Source organism: Trematomus bernacchii, unplaced genomic scaffold (genome assembly GCF_902827165.1).
Source record: "Trematomus bernacchii unplaced genomic scaffold, fTreBer1.1, whole genome shotgun sequence".
Classification (NCBI taxonomy): Eukaryota; Metazoa; Chordata; class Actinopteri; order Perciformes; family Nototheniidae; genus Trematomus; species Trematomus bernacchii.
In genome coordinates, this window is record NW_022987899.1 from 1,131,878 (window position 1) to 1,152,180 (window position 20,303).

General features: G+C 38.8%; 2 protein-coding genes across 2 annotated transcripts in view; one reads left to right on the forward strand and one right to left on the reverse strand.

Moving 5' to 3' along the window:
* Window positions 1-8,479: 8,479 nt before the first annotated feature.
* LOC117470025 (proteasome subunit alpha type-6-like) lies at window positions 8,480-17,134 on the reverse strand. Its single transcript, XM_034114545.1, has 7 exons — window positions 16,892-17,134; window positions 15,839-15,933; window positions 14,875-14,956; window positions 14,230-14,385; window positions 11,943-12,121; window positions 10,162-10,256; window positions 8,480-8,845 (listed from the first exon to the last, which is right to left on the reverse strand). Exons 1-7 carry the CDS (start codon window positions 16,965-16,967, stop codon window positions 8,788-8,790), a joined length of 741 nt encoding a protein of 246 aa, XP_033970436.1. The 5' UTR covers window positions 16,968-17,134; the 3' UTR covers window positions 8,480-8,787.
* Window positions 17,135-17,727: 593 nt separating this feature from the next.
* LOC117470023 (inositol-tetrakisphosphate 1-kinase-like) overlaps window positions 17,728-20,303 on the forward strand; it is a 36,739-nt gene continuing 34,163 nt past the window's right edge. The window contains exons 1-2 of the mRNA XM_034114543.1: window positions 17,728-18,013; window positions 19,141-19,165. Of these exons, the coding sequence (XP_033970434.1) occupies window positions 17,829-18,013; window positions 19,141-19,165 (210 nt within the window). The 5' untranslated portion in view covers window positions 17,728-17,828. The remainder of the gene's footprint in view (window positions 18,014-19,140; window positions 19,166-20,303) is intronic.

Here is a 20,303-nt window from a genome sequence, read left to right on the forward strand (position 1 = left end):
GGTGGAGAGGAAGGAGATGGTGGAGATGGTGGAGAGGAAGGAGATGGTGGAGATGGTGGAGAGGAAGGAGAGGAAGGAGATGGTGGAGAGGAAGGAGATGGTGGAGATGGTGGAGAGGAAGGAGATGGGGGAGATGGTGGAGAGGAAGGAGAGGAAGGAGCATGGTGGAGCAGGCAAGGAGATGGTGGCGGATGGTGGAAGCGGAAGGATGTGTGTGTGGTGTGGAGGGGAGCAGAAATAAGAGCCTGTGCAGTGTGTACATGTAGGTCTCGTACACCGGCTTCCTGTCTGTCCAGGACTTCAAAATACTTCTGCTGGTTCATGAAGCGCTGAATGGTTAAGGGCCAATAGACATTTCAAATATTCTGCTTCATTACGAACAATCTTGGTCTGCTTTCTGACCTCAGAGTCAGAGCTAAACTTGGAGAAGCAGCGTTCAGTTATTCAGCTCCATATATCTGGATAAACCCTAGAAACTGCTCTCTTTCCCGCTGCCCTTTATTAACAAAAAAACCGATTTATATCTTACTCTGCAACTTTTAGTCTTAGTAGTGTTATATAGATTTTAGTACATGTAAATGGTCTCCTAAGACTCAAAGAATTCTCAAGTTAAGAATGATTGGAAATAAGTTGCTGCCGGTTTTGATAAATGATTTCAAATTATAACTAAGATGAGGTTTGTGTTAAAGGTGGGGTAGGTCATTTTGGAGAAACCAGCTCGAGTGCGCGAGAATTTGAAAATACACAACCGGAGAAAATCTGCCACTTCCTTACAGAGCCCCTCCTCCAACACACACGAACGCACACATGACCAATGAGGGCACGAGATAAGTTTGTGCACAGATGGAAGGCTGACAGGCAGGTAGGCCATCCAGTTACTTTAGCCGGGCCGGCTCAGATGATTGGTCGTGCTTTTTACAGTACTACGGCTTCCACAGATGACATTTTTTTAATGGATTTGTTGTCAAAGCACTTCAGATATTCATTGCTATCGGGATGTTAAGAGCATTCCATGGAATATAACAAAAAGTGTATCTCGAGCCGGTTTCTCAAACGTACCTACCCCACCTTTAAGTTTCTACAAAAAAGGAGATCTAAGACGATGTTTTTATACCACCATTAACTAATATGTGACATGTCAAACCGTCTTACATGGAAAAGAGTAGAGAGGTTATTAGGGATCGGGATGAGAGTAAAGGGCAAAGGAGCATCCAGTGAAACAAATTACACATGTACTGTACACACCCCCCACACACTGCCAATCCAATGCATGTTTATATAATCTATCTGGTGTTGACAACATACAAGACACATGTTTGATCCCTGTGACAACATGTGGCACTGATTGCTTCCATGATTAAACTCTGACTTTTTGAACTGTAGAAATCCGTGTTTCTGTTTCTGCACTCATGCAAAGTGGATGCCTGCTGGTGTTAATAGTAGTTTCTTTTTGTGTGTTTTCACAGGTTTTTACGTGCATGCATGCAGCGCCAGAGATGAGGATGAAGAGACAAACGTGCACCTTCAACGCAGCAGTTTGAAAATGTTATTCAGAGTATTTAAAGGGCTGTATAAGGGGAGGAACTATAGCTGAATAGGGACATTTTGTTACCTAATCGGTATCACCTTTAAACTTTCCTGGTTGATGAGTTGCATTAACACAATACTTTTTTGAATTACATGTTTTCTCAAACTGTATGTTTAAATATGCAAATGAGGCATTCTCTTTTTAACCTGTTGAGCCCTGAGCCTGTTTTTCAGGTCTCAGGCTCGAAAACAACATTCCCAAAACAAATGACTATAACTTCACTTCTAAAAAGGGGTAAATTAATAATCTTTTTTCTCAAAGTAATGATAAACCTGTGAGTAGGATGTAGACAAGTCAGAATCAATATAGATTTTTTTTATTTTAAAGTAAATTCAGATTGAAAATAGTAAAACATGTAAATTATAGTGTCCGTCCAAAAAAAAAAACCATGACTTATAGTGAAAACCACCCTTGAATGATGGGATAGTAGACTAAAAGCTTTAGGAATCCAAACTATAACATATAATAAGTACCCTGTATCAAGATTGATATAAAACAAGTGACATTTGACCTTTATAGAGAGGTTTAGAAAGAAAAACCCACCTCTGGGGTCATTTGGGTGGATTTGCCATATCTCTGGAACCCATTGGTCGATTTTGATGATTGACACCTCTTTTGAACCGTTAGAGCCAATAGAATCGAGGGGAAGTCCCTAAATCCATCTAAACATTACCCATTGAGGAATGAGAGTGATGTGCATGCAGTTTGCCCAAAACCGGAAGCTGGGTTGTAGCTCTTATAGCAGCTAATATGAAATCTCCGTTTTTTATAAAAATGGAATGATGGATTATCAGAAATCATTTCAAAGTGACACAGACACATTGGATTACCCTTCAGCAGCGTTTTTCTCGTTTGAATGCCATTGAACACAACTTTTGATCAGAACAACAGCATAGGTAAGACATATTTGCCGTTTTTGCTCCGTAAAGCTGTGATGATACTTATATTTCTAGAATCTGTGGAATCTCAGCTTGAATCTGATATCTTGTTTGTGCAGATCCGATAAGTAATAAAGTATTTATACCGTGAGTTCTGTGCTTAGACCATTAGCATTTTTTCGCTCAGGGCTCATTTAGACGCTTCTTGTGAGACTTGTGTTTTCACTCACACACTCAATGATGTATCACCAATGAGTTGCAGGTAAGTTAGAATGGATACATGTTGCTGTTAAATAACTACAATGTGTATTACAACTGTTTCTTTGTGTAAAATAAAGCTTATTCCTCATGTGTGTTTTCAAAGTAACCAAATTCTGTTAAACCAAAGCATTTCCCTTTAACATGTCACCTTATATTTTCAATAAAGTACAAGCAGACTCACATTGCTGATCTCTCTTATTGTGTGTGTGTGTGTGTGTGTGTGTGTGTGTGTGTGTGTGTGTGTGCGTGCGTGTGTGTGTGTGTAGCATTACTATACTTGTGGGGACCTAAATCTGTTTACACAGTCACGTGTGGGGACCCGCCTCCCTTATGGGGACAAAATGGAGGTCCCCATGAGGGGAATCATTAATTTTAGGGTGAAGACTTGGTTAGGTTTAGGGTTAGGGTAAGGGTTAGGGTTAGGCATCTGTTGGTTATGGTTAAAGTTAGGATAAGTCTCCAGGAAATGCATGTAAGTCAATGTAATGTCCCCTGAAGTGATGTGTGTGTGTGTGTGTGTGTGTGTGTGTGTGTGTGTGTGTGTGTGTGTGTGTGTGTGTGTGTGTATTTAAATGTACAAATGTGTAACCAGACATTTTGTTTCGGTAAAAATGGTTAGTATCGTCAGTTGGCTGAGTTTTTTTCTGTTAGGTGGGTATGACACATTCATAGTTCGTTAAATGTTAAGAAGCCCTGAGACACAGTTTCGTGAAAAAAAAGCCCGTCGCCCCCGCCGGCCTTAACAGGTTAAATAAGTGGTAATTTGCATACGTTTCCAGAACAGAAATCTTGACATTGGATAAAGCCAGGTCCAAAATTCTTGTTTAATTTTGTTGACATAGAGGATTTTGTTTATTTATTTGTATCACACCATAAATCAGAAAAAATATTGTCAAAAGATAAAGAAAACAATAACATTTCACTTTGTTACAAGGATTAAAATGTCATATAAATCAGTCATTTGACAATTGAAGAACAAAGCCATCTTTAAACATTTTCAAAATATAGCTAAGAAGGAAACGGATTTTGATAGAACATCCTTTAAAGTGACTTATAGTAAAAGTACATATAAGACACTGCTAGTGAGCAGGGGAACAAACTGTTGAAAACTAAGACAATCACTTTTTGTGTTACAAGTTTTCTGAAATTCTATGTTTAATCATGCAAATTAGGAGTTCATCTAATAACTTTTGGTCAATGTTGGAGAAGTCTATAGATGCACATACTCAAAGTGCGTACTCAGTGTTTGACTAAAGGATTATCGTTGCCTTATGTGTCTCTCCTTGAGGCCTTTTGCAAATATACTATGATCAAAGTATCTGTATTTGCCTGGCGGTAATGCATCGAGCTTCAGTGCAACGCTCTGAAGTTCTCCCGTCTGAGAGGTTAAGTGGACGCAGAGGAGACTTAAGTTAAGAGGCCTATCAATGTTCCTCAGGAGCCTCTTGCAGTAGTAGCTTTAAGGAGACTAGCGGAGGGTTTTCTGCTCTCGTTGAGAATCACTGAGGCAAGCCTCTCAGCCTATAAATCCTAATTGTGTCTGCAAACAAACTGAGCATCCACTATTCAACCAGCCTCAGTGCCAGGAAGGAGTCAGAGTGACAGATTAGGGTTTTTTTTGTGAATGAAGATCGTAATTCCCTTTTAAATGTGTGATCTATCTGCATTGGACCCTTCAGAATTACAACGTGTGTGTAATGTTTGGGTTTCACATCTGTATTGTGTGTCTGGGACTTGTCTCCGTGCTTTAATGTTCAAAAAGCTCTTTATTTTTCTCATACTGCCTGTGCTGCAGCACCTCTTTTCACCCTCTGTCTGAAACCAGAGCCCAGTCTGCTCAGGTTAGCTGGCCGACTCTGTTGTGATTGGTCAACCGCTTAGAGATGTCCCGCCCCTTAAGGTAGGGACACACCAAGCTGACACCAAAGACCTCACACAGACGGACCCGACTGTTGTGTCGCCTCACGTCTCCTGCGTCTTGGCCATGTGTCGCACTGGAACACACCGCAAAGACTTCAGCCGACGGCCAAGTAGCACGTACGAACTGCGCATGCGTGAGTGGCAATAACTCTCCTTACCAGCAGGCGGCGGTAGTGTGTATTCGTCATTCAAAAGAGGCAACAACCGGAAGAGACACTGCGTGATAACCGAGAGAAGAAGAACAGACTACGTGATATAAACAAACAACAAATAGCGTGTGCGTTCCATTTTCACTCTACAACGAGAAGCTCATGGGGCTTTCCCGAACCTGTGTCGAGAGCTGGAGTTAAATGAAATCTCAGATTTGCCTTCTTAATAGTTTGTTTGGGTCCCTCACTTCCGTTTAGCTTCTCATGCACTGATTCGCTAGCTGAACAGCCAATCAGAGTGATTTATTTGACCGACAGCCTTTGGCCGATTGCCTACCGATTCAATCGGCCAAAAAGGTGTCGGCACGGCCGAAAAGACACGACGGTGCGGGACACACCAATCTGAGTAGGGCGACAGGACGCTAATCGTCGGCCTGACATCCATCGACGGCCAAAATCGTCTTGGTGTGTCCGGGGCTTTAGCCGATCACGTACAATGTGTTGGAGCGCTAGCCAATAGAAGCGCAAGTGTTACATAGTGATGTCACTATCGTAATAAACAAATGAGAAGGGAACAGAGGGATTTTAGCCTTTGCAGACCATTTACATGCACACAAATCTATATAACACACTACAGGAAAGGGAGAAACCAAAAAGGAGAATGGGGCCTCTTTGAATCAAATCTGAAGCTTCTAATTCTGGGATCATTTTCAATTTAAGCTCCACTATGCACAACTATAATCTTTACTCAACACAGCTTTTAGTTCCCTTCAGATCATCACTTTCACTCACACACTCAATGATGTATCACCAATGAGTTGCAGGTAAGTTAGAATGGTTAAATGTTGCTGTTAAATAACTACAATGTGTATTAAAACTGTTTCTTTGTGTAAAATAAAGCGTATTCGTCATGATGTGTGTTTTCAAAGTAACAACATTCTGTTAAACCAAAGCATTTTCCTTAAACATGTCACCTTATATTTTCAATAAAGTATAAGCAGACTCAAATTGCTGATCTCTCTTATTTATTGTGTGTGTGTGTGTGTGTGTGTGTGTGTGTGTGTGTGTGTGTGTGTGTGTGTGTGTTGAAATGTACAAATGTGTGTAACCAGAAATGCGTCTACACTCAGATTGCAAGTGACATTCAGTAATTGAAGACGACATTTATCCGCATCCACAAATTGGTGGGTCACTGGTGGAAACTCACACACACACACACAACCACCCACACACACACACAAGTACAACCACCTGCACACACACACACAAGTACAACCACCCCCGCACACACACACACACACACACACACAACAGGGTGTCATGCCACGATTGTCTGTCTGACGCACACACACACACACACACACACACACACACATAACAGGGTGTCATGCCAGGATTGTCTGTCTGACGCACACACACACACATACACACACACACAATGTTCCAACACTGGTAAGTATAATTGTTTACACGGTCAAAATAGGTTTCCTCAAATAGAAGAGTACACACTGAGTTCTGTTCTGAAACACAGTGAGGGACGAGAGGGAGACGCAACATTGCCATCTAGTGGAAGAATGGAGTACTTCAGGATCCTCTGAAGTACTGAACAGCAATGTGACACATGCATTGAAGTGTGACATCAAATAGGGCCTCACAATTAATCAAATATTAATCGAAATGATCATTTGTGCATGCAAGAATTACATGAAAAAGCCATATTGCTGTTTCCAATGCATGCTCCACTTTAGTAAAATGTTGCCGCTGCAGTCAGGGAAGAATATAGTTGAATCTAATTTAAAAGGATCTAATAAACACATATAGAGGGGCAAAACAATGAATGCATGTGAAGAAAAGGCCTTATTTGAAGTTATTTACAAAGTTCAAGATGTGTATATAAGCAGATATTTAATGTAGCAAATGAAAATTAAAGCAGTTCAGTTGATTTGATTTTTGTTAACAGGTTTTTTTGCAGTTTTTTAAAGATATGTTTTGCTTCTGAGATGTTAATGAGTGTTATTTTAAAATGTAAAAGTGAAATGATAACATTGAAATATATGTTGTTATTTAAACTTTAATGGCTGTAATGGTGCTGTAAGTCTGCATTCAAGCAATATTGGGAGTATTTTTTAATTAGTTGAGGGACGGTAACAGTTGCATTTAAAATGTAACTTTTTTTTTTGTCTCGTTTGGGATGCCTTTACTTTTCAATTCAATGCTCAAAAAGTTCAATAAAAAAATGTTTGTAAGTGTTCGCTTTAATTGTTTGTATTCAATTTGTATTTTAGCAATATGCTGACAGCAGAAAGGCAGAACTTAGCACATATAAATATGGTTGTTTTTTTAATTATAAGTAGTATTTTGATCAACAACTGAATCGCATATTTTCCTCATAACGTGCAGCTCTTTTTTAAACAATATTAATACTGTACTACTATCATTGCTGCTAAAATAACGAAACACAGATACATATTTCACTTCTTACAACAGTATTTGTTATTTTCTTCCAGTGTGCATATCAGCGACTGCTTTTCCAAATCCACAATATTATTTATCGCAGTATTTGGTGTGTTAATGAAAGTCCTGTGTTTTCGCTGTAACACAGTGAACTGATGCCCTCTGCTGGTCAACAAGGGGAGTGTTCTTTGACCAGGGTAACAGGAAATGATCAAATGTTTAGGTTAAAAAACTCAAAACTGTATTAACTGGAGTCATTTCAAGGGTTTGACAATAAGTCTGTTTTTATTGAAACTTTACAAATGTGGAATGACAACAGTATTGGTGTTAAAAACATACAATATTGAATAAGCTATAGGACAAATATAATATTCATGACCTGCTCCATCGAAATCAGTCGCATTGACCCGAAGACACATTTTGAGTTGTATACACTGTTGGAAAGAGGAGATTCCTAGCTTTCTAATGATATCAGGATTGTTTTTGTACAAATATGTCACATTATATAACGACTGTCATCATTTTGAGAAAAAGGCCTTTAAAGTTTCCTCTTCTCTGGAATCCATCGATCTGATTGATTATTAGCAAATGATCAAAGTAGTACGGAGGGAAGATATTTTCGTTTGGATTACTGGTCTGGGGGAAGCTTGCAAGTGTGTGTGTGTGTGTGTACGTGTGTGTGTTTGTGTAATTGTGCGTATTGTGTTTGTTTCCCGGGGAAAACCCTCACGAGAAACACCGGCTGTTGTTATGCCTGCTGTGACGTCAAGTTACTCCGTTCTCCGCTTGTAATTATGCCGTCACAAGCTTCCTAGTTGTATTTATCATCTGAATTTGCCAAAACAAGTTTAATATTCTGAAAGCCAAGACTTTGTTTAATTGAAATCAGATGAAAACAAACTATAACGGACCCTGCCGTGTTATCTATGATTACTATACGCCTTACATTCATAATGTCAGCCGGAGGGAGGGGGGGCGGCGCTGCGGAACAGCAGAGTGGCGAGTGAGAGCCGTCATCTTCCCTTCACAAGCTTCAAATATGTATTTATCGTGTGATTTTCATATTCTGAAAGCCAAGACTTTGTTTATTTAAAATCAAACAAAACACCCGAACCCCGAAAAACAATGTTTTTACGCAAATCCACGTTTATTTTTAAATGAGCCGTTGCGACTTCCGACTGATTTCGATAGAGCGGGTCACATATATGAAATAACTATATTTTTTTGCATTCAAATTAATGGACATATGTTGCACAGATGGAGGAGAAATGTGTTAGTTGTGTTTGATGGTTTGACAGATTCCCAACATTGCATTATTGGTGGTAAAAGTTATTGAAAAAGAACCGCTGGTGAAACACTAGAAATCAAACCTTTATCCATCTTTAAAAAGGGTCTCCTTCAGACGTGCTGTATCTACCTTCCTTGACACAGGTGTGTACTTCATGTTTAGCTAACAGTGCTGCTAAACTGGGATGAATCAAGCACGCTGAAAATGAAGAACTATGATGGCGGTCTGAAGTTTGTTTTGAGAGCACCTTTACTCCCGGTCTGCGATGGCCACCAGGTGAGCGTCTATCTCTTCCTCCGACAGCAACCTACAGGAGGGGAGACAATGGTAGAATAAAGGAAGGGAAAGGATTGATCGGTGAGTGAAGTACTCCAGATCAAAAACCCTACTTTAAAAGAACTACAATCAAAACAAGAAAAAGTAGATTGTTTCATCTTCAGGTTCATATCAGTATGTAATGTCTCTACTGGGACATGTCTCCAAGCTTTAATGTTCAAAAAGCTCTTTATTTTTCTCATACTAGCCTATCACGTACAATGTGTTGGAGCGCTAGCCAATAGGAGCGTGAGTTTTACGTAGCGATGTCACTATGTGACAGAAGTACTTTCCTATGTTTACCTATTTCTATGCATCTGTTGTCTTTCAAACCTGATGATTCATCTTGTTCAATTTAAATTGTCACCTATCATGCTATTTTTAGGCAATAGCATAAGTCTCAGATATATACAAATATATAAAAGACATGTCTATGAAGTGTTTTGCTCAAAATACCAAACAGATCACCCATTCTAGCCATGCCTCATATCCCTCTATTTCACTTCCTGTTTCAAAAGTGCTGATTTTGGGTAAAAAGCTTTCAAAAATAAAAATAATTGATAAAAAATTAAAAAGTAGGGGGCTGAGCTCATGCGGGACCCGGCAGCTACTGTCTAAACTAAATACTGCCGTGATGAAACGCCATATCATGGATTATCAAGGATTGTTTCTGAAACAGTATGGAGCTCAAAGGCTTTCTCTCTTGCCGGTTATACCACAAGGTGAGTTCCTTTTTATTTCCTGCTTCTTCACACACATGCTCTCCAGTACAGGTTAGCTCTGAGTGTTAGCGATGCTAATGTAAACACTGACCATATTACGTCCAAAACAGTCGGGCATTGTTTCTGATAGTAACGTTTCTGATAGGGCCGTGGGTCCACATTTCAGATATTACGTCATATCGGACGCAAATCTGGATCAGCTCCGTTGTAGCCCCGTTTTTAGAGATTTGGGTACGGAGGAAAAGAGAGGGTTTTATTTTCTGACGCTGCGCGAGTTCCCTGACACACCGGGGACACATAGTTATGTATAAAAGACATCAAAACGTGCATTTTGCATGATAGGTCCCCTTTAAGTGTCATACACATCCAAATGTAAAGAAATGAATCTGTCAAAAAAACTATATGTAGAAAAAAAATAATATTTATGGATTTTCCAATTTATTTAGCTGGCTTTTGAAAAGGATGTTGAAACAATAAACCTATAAAATAAAGTTTTTTTTTTATTAATATCAGTGTAGATTGATCACACATGCTCTTGATTATTTAATAGGATAACAAAAATGGTCTGATTTTAGTTTGAGGTTACCTGAACTTTGGTTTTTCTTTAGAGACCACGCCGATCTCCAGGTCAGATGGTCTGAAGTCCACGGAGAGGACAGAGGACAGACATGTGATGGCCATCTGCAGAGAGAGAGTAAAGTGAGTGACAGAGACACCGTGATGTAACCAGAGCTGGCAAAAGTACTCACATCCTTTACTCAAGTAGAAGTAGAGATACTCGTGTTTAAAAATACTCTGGTGAAAGTAGAAGTACTGACTAAACTTCTTTACTCAAGTGAAAGTAAAGAGGGCTTTGAAATGTACTTCAGTAAAAAGTACCCATAACTAGCAGCTGTTTTAAAGAGTACCTGACCTCCCTTTATATTAATAGAACAATAATGTCATTGTTAGCTAATGAATGTTTCCATGCTGAACAACGGCAACGTTTTCATTGGTCCCTCTTCTTTAGAGAAGACCAGGAAATGATGGATACACGGATCGTGTTCAAATCAATAGGCACGCAATGACTCTAAATAATAATGATCACGCCACCAAACACACATTCAAACTAAAGGAACCAGCCTGTTTGGAAAATGTGAGAAGTAGAAAGTACAGGTATTTGGGTTCAAAATGTGAGAAGTAGAAAGTACAGGTATTTGTGTTCAACATGTAAGAAGTAGAAAGTACAGGTATTTGTGTTCAACATGTAAGAAGTAGAAAGTACAGGTATTTGTGTTCAAAATGTAAGAAGTAGAACGTTCAGGTATTTGTGTTCAAAATGTAAGAAGTAGAAAGTACAGGTATTTGTGTTCAACATGTAAGAAGTAGAAAGTACAGGTATTTGGGTTCAACATGTAAGAAGTAGAAAGTACAGGTATTTGTGTTCAAAATGTAAGAAGTAGAAAGTACAGGTATTTGTGTTCAACATGTAAGAAGTAGAAAGTACAGGTATTTGTGTTCAAAATGTAAGAAGTAGAACGTTCAGGTATTTGTGTTCAAAATGTAAGAAGTAGAAAGTACAGGTATTTGTGTTCAACATGTAAGAAGTAGAAAGTACAGGTATTTGGGTTCAACATGTAAGAAGTAGAAAGTACAGGTATTTGTGTTCAAAATGTAAGAAGTAGAAAGTACAGGTATTTGTGTTCAAAATGAAAGAAGTAGAAAGTACAGGTATTTGTGTTCAACATGTAAGAAGTAGAAAGTACAGGTATTTGTGTTCAAAATGTAAGAAGTAGAAAGTACAGATATTTGTGTTCAAAATGTAAGAAGTAGAAAGTTCAGGTATTTGTGTTCAAAATGTAAGAAGTAGAAAGTTCAGGTATTTGTGTTCAAAATGTAAGAAGTAGAAAGTACAGGTATTTGTGTTCAAAATGTAAGAAGTAGAAAGTACAGGTATTTGTGTTCAAAATGTAAGAAGTAGAAAGTACAGGTATTTGTGTTCAAAATGAAAGAAGTAGAAAGTACAGGTATTTGTGTTCAACATGTAAGAAGTAGAAAGTACAGGTATTTGTGTTCAACATGTAAGAAGTAGAAAGTACAGGTATTTGTGTTCAACATGTAAGAAGTAGAAAGTACAGGTATTTGTGTTCAACATGTAAGAAGTAGAAAGTACAGGTATTTGTGTTCAAAATGAAAGAAGTAGAAAGTACAGGTATTTGTGTTCAAAATGAAAGAAGTAGAAGAAGTAAAAAGTGGTCAGAAAGATAAGTAGTGGAGTAAAGTACTGATACCAGAAACATGTACTTTAGTACAGTAACGAAGTATTTGTACTCCAATACTTCCCTGGATGTAACATTAAAAATATGAAATAACCCGGTTCCTCTCTACCTGTACGGTCCGGTCGTGGGTCAGCTCCGGCTTCTTCTTCATCTTCTTCTCCAGGTAGCTGTTGGCCTCCGTCTGTTTGGCCCCGACGGCTGAGGCCTTGAAGCCGCAATAATATCCTGCCGGGTCGCATTTAAACAGGACGGGACCCTGCTGGGGGTCTATAGCCACCAACATCATACCTGGGGAGGCAGGGCGATAACAGTGAGTGGAAGAATGTGCTTATGATGTTTAAATGACTCCATGTTTTATATATATATACCAAGCTCATCAATAAACTACAAATCATACAGAACTCTGCAGCCCGGATCATCACCGGCACCAAGGCCACTTACAAAGCCCTACATAACCCCCCCCCCCACCCTCCTATCTGGCTGACCTTCAGGAGTACACCCCCTCTCGCTCCCTCCGCTCCTCCTCTGCTGGTCTGCTAACCGCCCCCACCCCACGCCTCGTCACCATGGGAGCTCGGGGTTTTAGCTGCACTGCTTCCCAGACTCTGGAACTCCCCCCCCCCGCACATCCGGCAGTCAGACACAATCACCATATTCAAATCCCAATTAAAATCCCACCTGTTCAAATCTGCCTACTCACTGTAGTGCTCCCCATTATACGTTACATTTGTGTCCACTTGATTGTCTCCTCCATGATTTCCTGTTTGTGTTTTTATCATGTTCTGTTGCCTATTAGCGTTTTCTTTTTTTAACAAATTGTACGGTGTCCTTGGGTGTCATGAAAGGCGCCTAAAAATAAAATGTATTATTATATCAGGGGTGTCCAAACTACGGCCCGGGGGCGAATTGCGGCCCGCGGGCAATTTTTAATCGGCCCTCAGCAAATTCAAAAAGTATAATGGAATATGGCCCACAAAAGAAACTTGTGCTCGTCTTATATTGTACTTCTTAACTATATATGTAAACATACATTAAACCGCAGTATTCATGAGTTAATAAGCCAAATGTTTCAAATGCATTCAGTCAAGTAAAGTTGAAAACAATCTAACAAATCTAAGTTGATAAGAAAAAAGCCTAATAACTTATTTACATAACAAGCTTGAAATCTACCCTTCATATTTCCTCTTATGATAATCAATCTGAAGCTTCTGTTTTAAGGAATGAGCTGCTAACACAATTAAGTAAACCCTCTGGAGAGCTGTGATGTAGGCTGTTTGTTTTCATAAAGCATTTTCAAGTATCAAGCATCATTTACCTCCATTTGATTAATTTTTCTAACTTATAACTGAACTTATGAGGCGATGTACCTCTAATGAGCGGTCCAGCCCTTCGTATATTTTTCTGTATGTGGCCCTCGGTGAAAAAAGTTTGGACACCCCTGACCTATATCTATACCAGTGGTTCTCAACTGGCGAGTGGGTCTCGGATGTGTGAGTGAAGGAAAAAAACTGAAAAAATGTAATTCTTTTGTTTGCTTTTTGGGAAAAAAGTCAAACTTTTATTTTGAAGGCCCGATGTTCTAACGCTGTGCATGCAGTAGGCGTTGGACTGGAAGTACCGGAGACCATAAACGGTTTTGAAAACTTCTGTCACGTATTGATCATCCTCTCAATAAAACATCTTTGCTGATGTTTTTTCGAGTCTTCTGGCCAATCAGAATCAAGATTGTTGCCGGAAGTCCCCACGGAGAATAACTTTGCGGTAGAACTATTCTTTATACATCCATGGGTACAACTTCAGATAGAAATGAACACATGATGAAATATGACCCCCGGTTTGATGATTGACAGGTCACAGAACAATGGGGGCCATCTACCCTACACACAATTTAAAGTAAGTCACACAGACTATCTCCTCTTTGCTCTTCTCTCTGTGTGGAGCAGCAACATATTATTAATATGTTATGCCAAATGTCGGGTAGTAATAGATTTATTTATTTTCTTCTCAGAGTGTTCCAGAATGTGTAGTTTATATGTTAGTATTTCTAAACATCTCAGACCCCCCTTCTGGGGTTGGGTTTTCAGCACGTGGGCCTTTTTATAAAGTTCAGCTTTGATTCCATCATCTCATTAAACCTTATTTAAAAGCATACTTTAGTTCTGTGAAGGGATATATGCACTGTACTTCACTTTAATTAATATTGTATGCTGAAAAGTATATATATATTACTGCACGAATTTTTGTTGAATAGATTTGAGTGGTTCAAAATGTTGGGTCGCGATTTATTGACAAAGTAAAAAAGTGGGTCCCCAGGCCGGACCAGTTGAGAACCACTGATCTATACCATCTCATTGAATCAATAACACCAAGAGGCAGAACTAAAGACCCTCACTCACAGCAGCCTAGGGGTCTCATCTCGGCGTTCTGTGTGTAGACCTGAGAGATTTCAGCCATCCGGCGACACAACATGTCCGGCAGGATGTCGTAACCAAACTTATATTTCCACTCTCCTGCCTCCAATCGAGCGCGGTGGACCTGGGAGTGACTGTCCGCTGCAGAAGAGAGGGGAGACAGACAATGAATATAACCTTACAGACAAACGGGTAAGAATAACAGTTTCTAAACTCTAATGTTGCCACGACTAAGAAACAGTACACTTTACTCAGGAATGATGTTTGGGACTAGTATACTTTTTTTGATATTCTATACAGTATGTGTGTGTGTGTGTGTGTGTGTGTATTGTTAAGAATATTTCTGATACGGTTATTTCAAGGTGGGAATCTAATAAAGTTAAAACCCTTGTTATACTTTTTAACCATGTTGTTGGATTATGATTATTGATGCTTGAATGTGTTCATTAAAGCTGGTAAATGTGTGGCTGTTTAAAACAAAACTATGTACTGCTGCTGGATATCTGAACCTATAATAATATATAATAGTTAATCATCTGAATTCGTAAAGTAAAACAAGTACCTTAACATTGTATTAAAGCACAGTACTTGGACATGTTATCAATGAGTTTCTTGAACAATGAAACACACCTCCCTGTCCGGTCATCACACAGCCGATGCGAGTGGTCAGTTTGAAGATGTTGGTCACAGTGTCGGGGTCCAGCAGCTTGTCCTGCAGGCGGGGGGGGGGGGGGCGAAAGCGAACTTATAATAATTTTCAATTCAAGGCTTTATTGTCATACAGTATGCACAGTAGCGTCAGTATAGATATCTTAGGTCACAGGCTCCTGCAACAGAGCAACATGAATATATATAGGACATAGAACAAATCAGATAAAATAGTGCAGGAGAATGTTTTGAGATGTGCAAGTAAATACAAATAAAATAGAAATAGTAACTTATACACGTATGTGCTGCTGACACACCTCAATGTGTCACTGTGCATGTGAAAATAATATCAATGCTGCAATTACAAAAAACACATCGTGATCACATTTCACTTAAGTCTCATTCACACTGATTATGATGATTGGACAACGAAAAATTACAGCGTGGACAAAATACAGCTTTATTTGTCATTTCAAAATAAAAGTAGACTCTGGCTTCGTAATGGGAGATTTGGCATTTTTATGCACTTTCTATATTTGAGTCTCAAATCAGCAAAAAGCCAGAGTCCCGACTCCTGCAAGGCTTTCTGTTTCACTCAAACTCATAATATCATTATTCAAGACTGTGTGTGTGTGTGTGTGTGTGTGTGTGTGTGTGTGTGTGTGTGTGTGTGTGTGTGTGTGTGTGTGTGATGAGAGACCAGTAGGAAGGTATGTGGTGCTCACTGTGAGGGGCTGGTGGAGGTTTAACATGTTTACTGGAGGAGAACTGGGTGAAAAGTTGCAACGGGTCGAAGTAAAACAGGAAATGTGTGTGTGTTGTCGGGTGACCAGATCAGAGCCAAAACCCTGTTAATGTGCCATGATGTCGGTTGGTCGGGAAGGTGTGTGTGTGTGTGTGTGTGTGTGTGTGTGTGTGTGTGTGTGTGTGTGTGTGTGTGTCTCACAGGTATTTTCTTCTGTGTGACCACCACAGCGGTGTCAGTCCCTCGGACCCCCACGGACGTCAGCCCGCTCTGAGTAACTGCTTTGAAGGCATATTCTGCACCAAAAACACAGAGAGAGTTAAATACAAAAATAATCTCTCTATAATCTCTTTTTCAATATATTTGACATCATGTTTATCAGCGGAGACCTGCATGTTTGTTCCTTTACCAAAAATTGCATTTATAAGCAGCTATTTCTGGGACACTAACTTCAGAAGAGGAACTACTCAATGTTTTACTTGAGGAAAAGTAATAAGCAGAAATACTCCTATCCTGCATAAAAGTACAAAAGCATTATCAACTTCTACTTTATTGTGATTTTGTCTAATTATCTTAATCTGAAACATTACTACTAACTAAAGCTGTTATCAATGTGAGTGAAAAGCACAATATGAACATGTGACATATTGGAATAAAAGCATACAATTGACATAGCTTTAGTAAATAGCCTATTCTACTGCAATAATTGAACTTAATTACATCACACCACTGCAAAATGAACATTAATGACTTCAACATACATTACTCTAACATGTTAAACCATATCAAGAGTTACATTTGACTTTAAAATCATGACAAAGTATAATGAAAATCTTCAGGTTTAACAGGAGACAACCTGCACAATATTAACACATGACCTAGTAAATAGTCTAGTCTACAGCATAATTGAACATAATTACATTACTACACTGCAAACAATGACCAAACGGAAGGTCAACATAGAAATGTAACCTGTTAAATCATAAGAGTTGAATTGTATTTTGAAATGACAGAGAATAATACAAATCTTCAGGTTTCACATGGAAATGCTAACAAGTAGAACACCTGCAACGTGCAAAATGTGATGCTAACTGCACAACATGCTAACCTGTTTAGCTAGACTTAACGGTCATGCATATTCTAGTAGTACTGCTTCTTTAAACTCACAGTGAGATGGTAAAAGTAAAGTAACTTCCCTACTGCATTAGGGAGTATATTCATGGACTAAAACCCCATATAAAGTGTCTCTCTTACCGACTTGGTAGAGGCGGCCCTCCGGGGAAAAGATGGTGATGTGTCGGTCAAATCCTGCGTTTGAGCCTCGGGACATTTCTGTTTTCTCTCCAGGTGACCTCAGGTGAACTTTAAACACTGAAAATGTCTTTTAAAACCCTCCTAAATAACCGAGAAATGTGATCCTTTTGACGGTTAGTTAGCAGGGAACAGCATGACGAGGCGGCTTCGGGAGAATAATGGAGAAACGTCAGGGATCTGTTTTACTTTCTCTTTCTTTTATACGGCCCTGTGGTGCAGCTGCATGACTGGCCTCATCATTATTATTGGATGGCAGCGATAAGGAAGTCAAGTTTGAGGTACTTGTACTTTACTGACTGAGTATTTTATTTTCCTCCCCCTTTATACTTCTACTTTAAACCAGCTTTCGCGAAAAAATGTGTATTGTTTTTTTGGGTAACTTTTGAATATTCAGATTCATGTTATAATACAATCCACAAATGAATGAGCAGGTGATATTACAGGTTAAGATCAACTGTATTGATCCATTGTTGAAATACACAAGCTACCAGGATGTAGTCTTTATATATAGTGTCTTTAAAAAAAAATCTGGTCTTTTATAGAACATCAATTAATCAACCATTGTGCGGAGTTTGTTCTCTGAGGCGGAGCTGCATGACTGGCCTCATTCATTATTATTGGATGGCAGCAATAAGGAAGTCAAGTGACTTTACCAGTTAGACTCTCTCTCTCTCTCTCTCTCTCTCTCTCTCTCTCTCTCTCTCTCTCTCTCTCTCTCTCTCTCTCTCTCTCTCTCTCTCTCTCTCTCTCTCTCTCTCTCTCTCTCTCTCTCTAACGTAGTAAGAAATGAATCAGGAGTCGCGCTTTTTAAAAGACACAGAAGATTTTAGAGACTTCTCAGGAGACATATTGAGGGGAGGGTTGGGTGGAGATTGAGATGGAGAAGGAGCCAGGTAGAGACTCTCTCCCCCCTCTCTCTCTCCCGGTGTGTGTGAGCGGTCATTCCTCTCTCTTCGCCCCCCACACACACTGCCTGATGTCGGGCAGCAGCAAGGTCGGTTTCTGCCTCAGCGACAAGAAGCGCCGGAGGATCAACCTGCAGGCTTTTGCAGACTTCTGTGCGTAAGTTAATTTCTTAATTTCTATAAATGAATGTAAACAAGGCTTTCTTTTACGTTGAAGTGGGCCCCCTTTGTTTAGCATTATATTGTACATTTCTGTTTTTAATTATGAGTATCTTTAATATTATTACTCCTATGTTGCATACATATCTGTACTCTATTTTATCTTCTTATTTCACATTTTTACTTTAACTTCTTATTTCGTCTTAATCATTAACATATTTAGTGTTAAAATAAACACATTTTTACATATATGAATAGTTATGTTGCAGTTCAATGTGCACATATTGACTTAAATATTGGCATCCTATTTTATTCTATCTTCTTATTGCACATTTGTACTTATTACACATTTTTAATGTTGTTTTTATGTTGCTGTATTACACTGTATAATCTGGTTGTCATCATTAATAATCTGTATTAATGCACAACTGTAATTGTTATAATATACTATATTTTAACATATTTATTGTAGCTTTAATCTTCATATTTATACATATTTTCTTTTTCTTTATTACACTTTAAAATGTAGTTTTTCATCATTACCATCTTTATTAATACTAATGTTATAATATACACATTTTTACACATGCAAAAATATAAATCCACTTATAATTAATCATGTTTTATAACAGGTGAAGATCAACTTTATTGATACCTTGTTGAAATTAAAACGCTAGGCTGTATACACACACAAACACATGAATGCTTTAATAATTATTATAAAATAATATCATATATTTGTTGTAATAGATCCTTGTGGAAAGTACTTTTAGTTCTTTATTTTAACTTCAATAAAACACTGCTCTCTTCACCCTGAATACACTGTCTAGCACTGACTGTGTTAATTTTGATATTTTATGTAAAGTGAATTACATGAATTGATTTAATTGTATTTGTTTGATCTACAGATCTGAGGTTGAATGAGTAAGAGTGGCTGTTACACCCTCGATATAATCTAGTGTACACAGTTGTGCAACTCTTTATCAACAGCAGAGATAATCTGGGTTCAACTTTTATGACTTCATTAGACATTTACCTCACTCATTGTCAGCCATGTCTTACATCAGATGATCCTTATGTTAACGCCTCCATTCAAATATAAACACTTCACTCTCTTTCCTGCAGGGGCCATGGAGTGGAAGTGGTGGAGGTGAGTGGTTTCATTCACGTCAATATAAAGTGTGAGGAGCCTGACGTTGTGATTTTTGTGAGTGTGCATGTCTCAGTGTGCTCATTAAATAGGTGGAAATCTGACTCAATGCATGCTTTTCTTTGTATAGATTCAACCTTCATATCCACATATTGAATTTCATTATGTTGAGAGGTTATGAGTAAAGTATGAACCTGTAGTTTTCAAAAGATTCAATGGTTTTATTGTCATGCACAAAGCTACAGTGTAGAAATGGCAATGACATTATTCTGACCTGAGTTCCTCCAACAAAGCAACTTATATAATAAAATACAAAGTAAAATACAAAGTAAAATAAAAAGTAGTGCAAACAGTCTATATATATTTTAATAGAAGTGACCATAGCTTGACAGTGCACCCACAGAAACACACATACAGAGAAACACACACATATAAACACACACACACAGAAACACACACACACACAGAAACACATACACACACACACACACACACACACACACACACACACACACACACACAGAAACACATACACAGAAACACACACACAGAAACACACACACACAGAAACACACGCGCAGAAACACATGCACAGAAACACACGCACACACACACACACACACACACACACACACAGAAACACATACACAGAAACACACACACAGAAACACACACACACAGAAACACACGCGCAGAAACACATGCACAGAAACACATGCACACGCACACACACACACACACACACACACACACACACACACACACACACACACACACACACACACACACACACACACACACACACACACGTCATGTTCAGATGCCTTTAACTTTACTCGTCCATGTCACAGCCACCTGCAGCCCCCTCCTACAAAGTGCCCGAGTAAATCTGGTAACAATGGCTGCCTGATTGTTACTGTGGAGACATTTCACTGCAAATGAATTTCTGCACAGGAGCTTAAGAAGTTAAATTATCCCGTCGTATTGTCTTGACTTTAGTGCAATACCTTTTTAATTTCTCTCTATTTATTTATGGGTGTCTCATTTATTCCTCAAAAGTTCAATGTTGTCACTAATCTAGACTTTGCCCATGCACCCAGTTAAAATGCATAAACCTGACACTTCGAAACAATTAATT